Source organism: Telmatherina bonti (genome assembly GCF_933228915.1).
Source record: "Telmatherina bonti genome assembly, chromosome: 15".
NCBI lineage: Eukaryota > Metazoa > Chordata > Actinopteri > Atheriniformes > Telmatherinidae > Telmatherina > Telmatherina bonti.
Window position 1 is genome coordinate 16,438,310 of NC_136613.1, and position 11,495 is coordinate 16,449,804.

General features: G+C 41.6%; 1 protein-coding gene across 1 annotated transcript; it reads left to right on the forward strand.

The window, feature by feature from the left end:
• The first annotated feature begins 2,090 nt into the window (after positions 1-2,090).
• Positions 2,091-7,837, forward strand: u2af1 (U2 small nuclear RNA auxiliary factor 1). The gene is made up of 8 exons (XM_079254415.1): positions 2,091-2,158; positions 2,961-3,048; positions 4,526-4,592; positions 5,229-5,278; positions 6,068-6,166; positions 6,252-6,385; positions 7,350-7,442; positions 7,545-7,837. The coding sequence occupies exons 1-8, from the start codon at positions 2,115-2,117 to the stop codon at positions 7,669-7,671; spliced, it is 702 nt and encodes a 233-aa protein (XP_079110541.1). The 5' UTR covers positions 2,091-2,114; the 3' UTR covers positions 7,672-7,837.
• The last annotated feature ends 3,658 nt before the right edge of the window (positions 7,838-11,495 follow it).

Here is an 11,495-nt window from a genome sequence, read left to right on the forward strand (position 1 = left end):
AAAAATATACTCATCACATCACCACCTTATTGAAACATTTTTCACGTTAGCGAAATATTCCTACCTTTACACGTTCAGATATTTATAGATGTTAAAGTATATTTAAGTGTAGTAGGTAAGCAGCTAAATTATCAGTCAGTCGATATGTATCTAGCAAGTTTTGACCAACAAACAGTCATTCTGGGGAGGGGCGGAGACTAACTGGTAATGCTGAACTTACCTTAAAAACCAAGTTGTTAAAACCCTTAAAGTATCTGCTTGTGTCTCCGTTCAACACAGATGTAACATAATTTAGGTAGAAATAATATTAATGTGATAATCAGTAATTGTCAGCGGATTAATAAAGGTTGCTCTACAATGCTACTTGTCAGTCTTAAAAGCCAAGTTTTGACTAACTTCCTGATGAAGTTCACAAGAGCTTTCACCTGGATTTAATCTAGTCTAAAACATGATGTTTCACATCATCCTTTTTCTGAAAAAGTCCATTTTGGGCAAATGATGAAAAAATATGATGTGATAAATCCAACCGTCTGGCTCCTTGTGACTTCAAATCTTGTATATAAAGATGTATTGTTTAACCCTGCCAAATTAGATCAATATTTTATAGTCAATGTAATTTTGTTGCTAGCAAAATATCATATCCATAAATGTAAATTCTCAAACAAAAACCCTCTTTTTTAATCTTTACAAAAGAACTCAAAACAATACCTCACAACAATAAAACATTCTAAAAATAAGAAAGCTGTTAAAACCACTGATCTGTGTCTGCCATTCAACATTTATTGAAAAGCATATACTCCTTTGCACTCCATACTCTGATCCCCTATCATTATCGCTGTTCATGTTCTGTTCTGCATTCATATCTTGTAATGTCCTATTGTCAATAAAGTCTCGTGAAAATAAAAAAAAATAAAATAGTCTGGCTCCGTGTATACGTGATTATAATAAACGACTGAAATATCTGAGAGGGTAAATATTTTTCTTGAGGTCGCAAATCACTGAAGCAAAGGCTGAACTCTGCTCATGAATTCCATCGACAAATTAATACCATTCATTTCTGGTAATCCTTAAAGGCTTATTGGTTCTTTTAAGGGCTGTGAAAACCCCCTTAATCATAATCACCTTATATAAAAAATAAAATGAAGATAAACAGGAAAGTGGTGTTTTTAATTTCAACTGTTGCATAAAGTTTTACCCTTGTCTTTAAAAAAGAAAACTGAAAATATATTTTAATGCAAACATCGATCAACATTTTAAATTGAGCTACTTAGTGTGATCGATGCCTCCTGTGTGAGGGAATCCTTTTTTTGCATGTCAAATTGGGAAAGATATAACATTTTACATTTTATTGCAACTTACTCAGGCATAATAACAGATACATATTTATTTTTCGGTTTTTTTTCCCCTCTTTTTTTCACATTGGAAATATAGTTTTGAAAGTCCCGACTCCCTAGATATCCCCAGACATAACAAAAATTCATATCAATGTCATTATTCCAGAGCAAATAAATGTATCTTTGCTAACACCAAGTGGATTTAGGAATAACTTTATATTAACAAATTGTATTTGTTTGATTTTGATTTCCATAGCTTTAAAAAAATAATGTGGAGGTTTTTTTTTTAGAACTTGTCCAGTGTAGAAAAGGGAGGAGTAGTTTCATAAAGGCAATGATATTAAATAGTGGGCCTATCCCATTTTTTTTTACATTCACACAACATATTAATTCAGTCAGGGTGGGGTCACAGTTATATTAGTTCTTATTGTAATTTTGATTATGTGCAGTCTATAGTGGGCAATTTTATATCGAAGGAAAACATTTGTTTTGAAAATGATGTGCTTCCGGTTCCTAAACCGGAAAAATAGCCTTCAAAATTACGGGGCAAGCACGTTTTGCTCACACAAATTTCGGCCTTTTAAAAATATACCACAGTGTAGATTTTAAACTAATTCATAATAAACTGCAGTGAATCATTAACATTTCAAAGGAAAATAACTGATTTAAAACTTTGCTGATTGTGTGTGTTTATTTTGTTAGTGAATGACGCTTTTATTATGAAGGACAAAAACGGAAGCGTGACTGTTAATAGCGCTCGAATGAACATCGGTGAGCAAGATGGCAGAGTATCTGGCATCCATTTTTGGAACAGAGAAAGATAAGTAAGTAAATCGTGCTAATTCGGTGAATCGACTTCAAATGACTGTGGTTTACTTAGTAAAAAATCAAGCTTTCACAAACAACACTGTACGGTACTATTTGCATCCTGTTGTATTACGTTGGAGCTGGCTGGTAATGCTAGCAAGCTAACTGTCGTGCTTGAATTGAATACCGCGCCGCGTTTGTTAAGCTTTCGCAATATCTGGGTACCGAACAGTGATGGATTAATCTGAGAAAATAGGCTATTAAGAGTCGCCTATTATTACCAGATTTTGTTTTAAGTAGTATTAGTTTTAGCTTAAGGACTGGTGTTCCACGAATTGATCTCTGCCCTTGATTTAGCTTCAACAATGGGTGAGTTTCCAAGCACCAGGCACCTCTTTGTTAAAGTGTAAAACACAAACACCATGCAGGCTCCCACATAGGAAGTTTTTGAAGCAAATACATTTGCACTCTATCCCATCTTTCTACAATAACATTATAACCACATGCAAAATTAATTGTAGTTTTAAGCTTTCAAAATAGATCTGATCCTTAAATGCAGCATTTTAAATAAAAAACACATTTGTTATTAATATACCAGCACATCTCAATATTAATGTCACATGGATTTAAAAACGAAAAACAACCTGTGCACATCGTGATGTACCAAGAAACACTCCCACAATTCATTGCAATAGAGCCTCTACAGCCAGCACACTTATAGGTGTAGTTTGCTGTTGAAATCAGGAGTTATATTTAAGTTTAGGAATATATATTTATTTTAATCCCTGTCTACTTTTCATTGTCCACTTATCTTTGCAGAGTCAACTGCTCTTTTTATTTTAAAATTGGTGCCTGCCGACATGGTGACCGCTGCTCCAGATTACACAACAAGCCAACCTTTAGCCAGGTAAGAGAACTGTTTTCATTTTCTAAATAATTTATTTTTGATAATTATTGTGTAATATCAGAACCAAATAAATGCAAAGAGTCTTTAATATAAAATAATTTATTGGCAGATTTTAAATGGAAATTTTGTTATTTTCTGATTTCCACATAGTCAAAGAGATGAAGCACAAAGTCAAAGCTGCATTTTAGGGATGATTACAAAATTACTGAATGAAAGCTTGATGTTTGTCTTGGTGACTGTTATTTGTCATATGTTCTCATTTTTCCCTTCTTTACAATCTCAATACATTTCCAATGAGCAAAATATATAGTCCCTTTAAAGAAAATGTGGTCATCTTTTTGTAATATACTTCAGCCTTAGCTTGTTTAGTAACACACAAAACATTTTCCAAATCAAAACTATCTTGCTTTGAATATTATATTAATTAAACTTTCTTTAGAAATGTTAACATTTAAATTCTAACTAGCCTGTTCTGACCTACAGATATGATTTAAAAGATGGTTTCAAGGATAAAAAAAAAAAATCAAAGTAGACCCTGTGGAGGTAATGAATCTTGTTCAAGAGACTGAAAACTTGTGAAAGTATCATCTGCAAATTAGTGGAGCATGATCTTAATTGGTGGTTTTTAAATGAGTTTAGATTTCAAACAGGACAGGTAATCAGAATGGATCAATATACAGATGCAGCAAAAAGAGACAAGTAGACAACAATATTTACAGCAGTGAATGCCTCAAGACTCACATCCTCAGTAGAGCACATTCTGATCGAGACTCAGGAAACATTCTCCGGTGTGTTGGACCCTTGTGCCCACAGATTATATAATGGTATGAATATTTAGTTAGAATTATTCTGGATCACACTGAAGGATCAGTTTGGTGAGTTTAAAATTTTCAATCTTTAGTCAGAAGATGTTTGAAAATACTGATGTGTGAATCTTTACCAATCCATAGATTTATTCTGCTTTAACAGTTTTAATACGGAATCTGTTACATACCTGAATATACTGAAATGTTTGTGAGATAAAAACTTCCTAAAATCTCTTTTGAGTGAATGTGAAATGTGTATCTGAGTGACAATGCTGTTCACATCGTTTTTAAATGTATTTGTAATTTCCAGAAACACCAGCAAACTCATTGATGTGACATATTTATTTGCTTGTAGACCATATTAACTAAGATTCAGTCACAGACGCACAAAGGGATGTATTTGTCCACTTTCCTCTGAGACGAAATGGTAATATTAAATCTTAACAGAGCTGTTGTGGTGTTCTGTGCAGAGGAAGGTTAGAATACAGCAAAGATTTCTCATCAGTAAGTTACAGTCTGTAATTGCTCATTCCAGTGGTCTGTGATAATGAAAAGCAGAGTGGTAATTTATATTTTCATTCCTTATTGTCATTGTTTGTTGACAGTTTTTATTGCACACTCTTTGGTTTAATGTACATGCCACAAAAAATAAAAATTTGTTTGTGTTACAGACAATTGCGCTTCTGAATATTTACCGGAACCCGCAGAACAGTGCCCAGTCTGCAGATGGTCTGACCTGTAAGTGAACAGTTTATCTCTGTTTTTGTTTTCTGTATGACAATATGTAGATTATGTAGTGTTGTAAAACTACTCAGCAAACTTGAAATGTTTTAAGAAAAAAGGTAATTTTTAATTTAATAAAATCCAAGATTTTTTTCAAGTCTTTCAACATGTATGTCTTTTCTTAGTTCTTTTGTTCCTTTCTTAAAGAACATATAATGAAGCATCAAATTTAATTTCCTGTTTATATAAATGTGTAGTTTTGACTGTTTCTTTGGATAGTGACTTAAAATAAGTGCTGTCACGTCCGTCACAGTTCAAAGACAACACAACCACCTCATTAAGGTTTTAAGACACAAATGCAACATGTCGGAGCAGATTTTTCCCCAGATTCACAAAGATAAGGATGATTTTTGAACATGATCATGATAGTGATCATCAGAGCACAACAAATACTGAATTATATGTGACAGCTTATGCCTCACTGCTTATGCAAGCAGGGCCTAAATGCTGGTAGACAGATAAACAAAGATGGATCTAACTGGACACTGAAGGAAGAACGTGAATGTTATTTGAGCTGCTCATTATTTCTCCTCAGTCAGGTCAGAAATCAAAACTTTTTACTTAAACTAACTTTTCTCTTGCAACTACTAGGTACGGTCAGTGACATGGAGATGCAGGAGCACTACGATGAATTTTTTGAGGTAACCCTCGCCCTTCTGAAGATTGTTGTAAATATCATCTTAATCCACATCAACAACACCTTTCCACGGCTCCAAAGTCCTGTTGTAAAGAATGTATCAATAAATCCTTCAGTCAGTTGCAGCTCTAAGCAGCGTGGAGCCATTTTTTATGTAGTATCAGTGACCACATTCTCAATAATCAGATAACAATCAGATTAATGATTATTTAATTCAGTAAATGAATGAATTATTGAAGAATTGTGGATATTTTCCTGTAATTATGACATATTCCTACATATCTGCACCTGTTTCATGGTAATTATTGGTTTATTCCCTTCTAAGTTAAAAAAAAAACAAAAAAAAAAAAACAGTGAAAAGTTGGTGACGGATTGTTTCAGGAGAGGAAAAGCAGCTGCAGAGATCTTGAGCTGTGATTAGTGTCTGGGCTAGTTTGAAGCTTTGGTTATTTCAGTATTATGGCAGGCTGAGTCTGAGACCGGTGCTGATTTAGTGTGTAGTAATGCTAAAATGAATACACGTCTCTTAGAAGTTTGACCATCTGACAGCTGGAATCAGCTGGTCATGGCCAAGAAACACTCCATTGCATAACATATTGTCAGCCAGCAAGTTGCTCTGACTTAAATGAAGCAGCAGATGCAGTTCTTTAACTGTGACTTTTGTCAGACAGACGGATTTGTTCTTTTGCTATCTAGCTGACTAGATGCATCGAACATATAGGAGAATGAAAACAATCCTGTCATTGTATTGGATAAAAAAAAAAAATCTAATGTTACATTCCTGTTTTCACAGGAGGTCTTCACAGAGATGGAAGAAAAATATGGAGAAGTGGAGGAAATGAACGTCTGTGACAACCTTGGTGACCACCTTGTGGGCAACGTTTATGTGAAGGTGAGTACAATAAATAAAACTATACAAATTTGCATGTTTTTTTTTGTGCTGCCATGACATTTTCCCTTTCAATCCTCCTTCATAGTTTCGTTATGAAGAGGATGCTGAGAAGGCTGTGATAGACCTGAATAATCGGTGGTTTAACGGACAGCCAATCCATGCCGAGCTCTCTCCGGTTACAGACTTCAGAGAAGCCTGCTGTCGCCAGTATGAGATGGGGTGAGTTTACAAGTTCCAAGTGTTATGTAGCCAGGAAAGGTCTTTGTTAAAGTAAAAAATGTATTTACAAAAGGGAATCTGGTTGCAATACCTGCACCATGTATGATGGAAGAAATTCAGGTTTCAAAATGTTTGGACTAAAAAAAAAAAGTTAGTTGTATCAGCCAGGGCTTTGTTTCAAGGCTGGGAACACAATTCCTTTCTGGTTGAATGGTGGAAGGCCTGTTTTGTGTCTAGTATTGTAAACAATATTTGAAAGTTTTAAAAATAAAGCAACATCCCCAGAATAGTATTTGGCAACCTTGGCACATGAAGAGCAGCCAGCCAGATGCAGAGTCTGCTGTGCTGGTCTTTGTGCATTAAGCCCATCAAATATGCCCCATGACATTACCAACAGGAACATCAGTTCTGCTTTAAATTGGCATCGTTTCCAATCAGAAGTAATCATAATATTGACTGCAGTGGCCTCTAGTATATTGTTTTCTTAAAGTCACATGGCAGATGATGGACACAGACAGCATTTTCCTGTCAGTAAATTGATCAGCTGCTTCTCGATACTGACATGGTCTGGTTTCACAGTTAAATAAGCCAGACTACGTCGTATGTCACTATGAAACACCTTCAATAACACAACCATCAGTAAGTAGTGCTGGCTTTGACTTCTCATGAAGTATTGGTAAAGTCTTGCTCTATTTTTCATTACACACAGACAGTATTTCTGTTGAACAAGTCTCCAGTGCAGCTGAAGAATGTTTCTCTCACATGCAGTTTTACTTCCCAGGTGTAACACTTGCATTGAACTTATTTTTAAACTGTTAGACAGATGGCCCGTTTGACCCGTTTTAAACACCGGTTTAATGTTGCAGCTGCTGTGTGAAACTTGCTTCCTCTTCATTATTCCACCACAGCTGTGACTTTTTCATGCTGTGCAGTTTTCTAACAATAAGTTTTCCACCATCCTCAGGGAATGCACTCGTGGCGGCTTCTGCAACTTCATGCACCTGAAGCCGATCTCGCGCGAGCTGAGACGAGAGCTCTACGGGCGCCGCAGGAAAGGGTATAAACCTTATGTCGCCTTTCCATTCAGAAACTTTGGCATACCTGCAGAAAGTGTGTTGTTGTTTCACAGTGATTCATACTTCTTTTTCCACTCCTACAGCCGCCACAGGTCTCGGTCTCGATCAAGAGACAGGCGATCTCGCTCGAGGGACCGAGGCCGAGGAGGCCACGAGAGGGGCCACGAGAGACGCCGCTCCAGAGACAGAGAGCGTTCAGGGCGATTCTGAGCCTCAAGCCATGACTACTCATCCTTCCCTTCCTCATCTTTTTTTTTTTTTTTTTTTTTTTTAAGTTTGTACCAGATTGTTCTAGAAATAACTGAAAGGGTACCCAGTTTTTAAGCTGTGACAGCATTGAGGAACTTTTTTTTTTTTTGGATTTCTGAAAACGACTTTTGCCTCATTAAATTGAAAGTTTTTACTTAAAACAAATGTCCCCCGACTGTTATTCATCACTTAGTATCGTTGCTGAAGCAATCAGACTTGTAGCAAACGCAGGTTTTGCTAAAACTTTCCATCATTAGTTTGCGGTTTTGCTGATTTCACGGTTCTGCAGTGGGAAAACGAATCTGTTTTGTCGAGACCAAGGAGATTCCTCCCTCTAGAGTAGCTTGATTCAGATGTTTCATTGGATGTTAGAGAACATCTGCAAAAACCGCTGAGAACAGAAATAGTGACATAAATAATTTTTATATGTCAGTGATTAGTTGATAGAAAACCCATCCATCCATCCATCCATCTTCTGCCGCTTATCCGGGGTCGGGTCGCGGGGGCAGCAGCCTAAGCAGGGAAGCCCAGACTTCCCTCTCCCCAGCCACATTTGCCAACTCTGCGGGGGGGGATCCCGAGGCGTTCCCAGGCCAGCCGAGAGATGTAATCCCTCCAGCGTGTTCTGGGTCTTCCCCGGTGTCTCCTCCCAGAGGGACGTGCCTGGAACACCTCACCAGGGAGGCGTCCAGGAGGCATCCTGACCAGATGCCCGAGCCACCTCAACTGGTTCCTCTCGATGCGAAGGAGCAGCGGCTCTACTCTGAGCCCCTCCCGGATGACCGAGCTCCTCACCCTATCTCTAAGGGAGAGCCCGGCCACCCTGCGGAGGAAACTCATTTCAGCCGCCTGTATACGAGATCTCGTTCTTTCGGTCACGACCCACAGCTCATGACCATAGGTGAGGATAGGAACGTAGATCGACTGGTAAATCGAGAGCTTCACCTTCTGGCTCAGCTCCTTCTTCACCACGACAGACTGGCGCAGAGTCCGCATTACTGCAGACGCCGCACCGATCCGTCTGTCGATCTCGTGCTCCATCCTTCCCTCACTCGTGAACAAGACCCCGAGATATTTAAACTCCTCCACTTGAGGCAGGACCTGACCCCCGACCTGGAGAGGGCAATCCACCCTATTCCGGCTGAGGACCATGGTCTCAGATTTTGAGGTGCTGATTCTCATCCCAGCCGCTTCACACTCGGCCGCGAATCGCTCAAGCGAGAGCTGGAGATCACGACCAGATGAAGCCAACAGGACCACGTCATCCGCAAAAAGCAGGGACCCAATCCTGAGGCCACCAAGTCGGATCCCCTCAACACCTCGGCTGCGCCTAGAAATTCTGTCCATATAAGTTATGAACAGAATCGGTGATAAAGGGCAGCCTTGGCGGAGTCCAACCCTCACCGGAAACGGATCCGACTTACTACCGGCAATGCGGACCAAGCTCTGACACCTGTCGTACAGGGACCGGACAGCTCGTACAAGGGGGTCCGGTACCCCATACTCCCGGAGTACCCCCCACAGGAGCCCCCGGGGGACACGGTCGAATGCCCTCCTCTCCAGGACCCCTGAATAGACCTTACCAGGGAGGCTGAGGAGTGTGATTCCCCTGTAATTGGAACACACCCTCCGGTCCCCCTTCTTAAAAAGGGGGACCACCACCCCAGTCTGCCAATCCAGCGGTACTGCCCCCGATGTCCACGCGATGCTGCAGAGGCGTGTCAGCCAGGACAGCCCCACAGCATCCAGAGCCTTAAGGAACTCCGGGCGGATCTCATCCACCTCCGGGGCCTTGCCGCCAAGGAGCTTTTTGACCACCTCAGCGACTTCAGCCCCAGAGATAGGAGAGTCCACCCCTGAGTCCACCAGCTCTGCTCCCTCATGGGAAGACGTGTTGGTAGGATTGAGGAGGTCTTCGAAGTATTCCCTCCACCGACCCACAACGTCCCGAGTTGAGGTCAGCAGCTCCCCACCTCCACTGTACACAGTATTGATGGAGCACTGCTTCCCCCTCCTGAGCCGCCGGATGGTGGACCAGAATCTCCTCGAAGCCGTCCGGAAGTCTTTCTCCATGGCCTCGCCGAACTCCTCCCATGCCCGAATTTTTGCCTCGGCAACAGCCGAAGCCGCATGCCACTTAGCCCGCCGGTACCCATCAGCTGCCTCCAGAGTCCCACAGGCCAAGAAGGCCCGATAGGACTCCTTCTTCAGCTTGACGGCATCCCTCACTGCTGGTGTCCACCAACGAGTCCTGGGATTACCGCCATGACAGGCACCAACTACCTTACAGCCACAGCTCCGGCTGGCCGCCTCAGCAATAGAGGCACGGAACACAGCCCATTCGGACTCAATGTCCCCCGCCTCACTCGGAACATGTTCGAAGCTCTGCTGAAGGTGGGAGTTGAAGCTCGCTCTGACAGGGGACTCAGCCAGACGTTCCCAGCAGACCCTCACAACACGTTTGGGCCTGCCAGCTCTGACTGGCTTCCTCCCCCACCATCTGAACCAACTCACCACCAGGTGGTGATCAGTTGACAGTTCCGCCCCCCTCTTCACCCGAGTGTCCAAGGCATGTGGCCGCAGGTCCGACGATACGACTACAAAGTCGATCATTGAACTGCGGCCCAGGGAATCCTGATGCCAGGTGTACATATGGACACTCTTATGCTGGAACATGGTGTTCGTTATAGACAATCCATGACGAGCACAGAAGTCCAATAACAAAACACTATTTGGGTTCAGAGGGGGGGGGACCATGCCTCCCAATCACTCCCCTCCAGGTCTCACTGTCATTGCCCACGTGAGCATTGAAGTCCCCCAGCAGAACAATGGAGTCCCCAGAAGGAGCACCCTCCAGCACTCCCTCCAAGGACTCCAGAAAGGGTGGGTACTCTGAACTGCTGTTCGGTGCATAAGCACAGACAACAGTCAGGACCTGTCCCCCCACCCGGAGGCGGAGGGAAACTACCCTTTCATCCACCGGGGTAAACCCCAACGTGCAGGCACCAAGCTGGGGGCTGATGAGAATGCCCACACCTGCTCGGCGCCTCTCACCATGAGCAACTCCAGAGTGGAAGAAGGTCCAGCCCCTCTCGAGGGTACTGGTTCCAGAGCCCAAGCCATGCGTCGAGGTGAGTCCAACTATATCTAGTCGGAACCGCTCATCCTCGCGCACAAGCTCAGGCTCCTTCCCCACCAGAGAGGTGACGTTCCACGTCCCTAGAGCCAGCTTCTGCAGCCGGGGATCGGACCGCCAGGGTCCCCGCCCCTTGCTGCCGCCCAGCTCACATTGCACCCGACCCCTACGGCTCCTCCCGCAGATGGTGAGCCCACGGGAGGTTGACCCAGACAAAATATATTGATAGAAAACCTAGTTTAAAATTTCAACTACTGGTATTTTTTTCCAAATAGATGTAGGACATGAATACATTTAAAAAATACATAGATATTGAAAAACCTGGCAGATGGTTATTGAATGTTTCCAGAGCAAGGGAAGTGTTTAGCTCAGTGCGCAGAACAGCTGCTTTATGTGCAGGTCTTCAACACAAATCACCCATGATTTAAAAAAAAAAACCCACCAGTGTGCAGACCATTAAACCATCTCTCGCCACCTTTCCAGTCTACTACTGCTCAGTAAAGGCCAGTAAAAGCTCTTTATGCATTTCACAATTATGGTTGTCATTGGTGTGGATTCAGAAGTTTTATATATATATACATACATACATATATATATATATATATATATATATATATATATACATACCCCGCCTCTCACCTGCTAATTG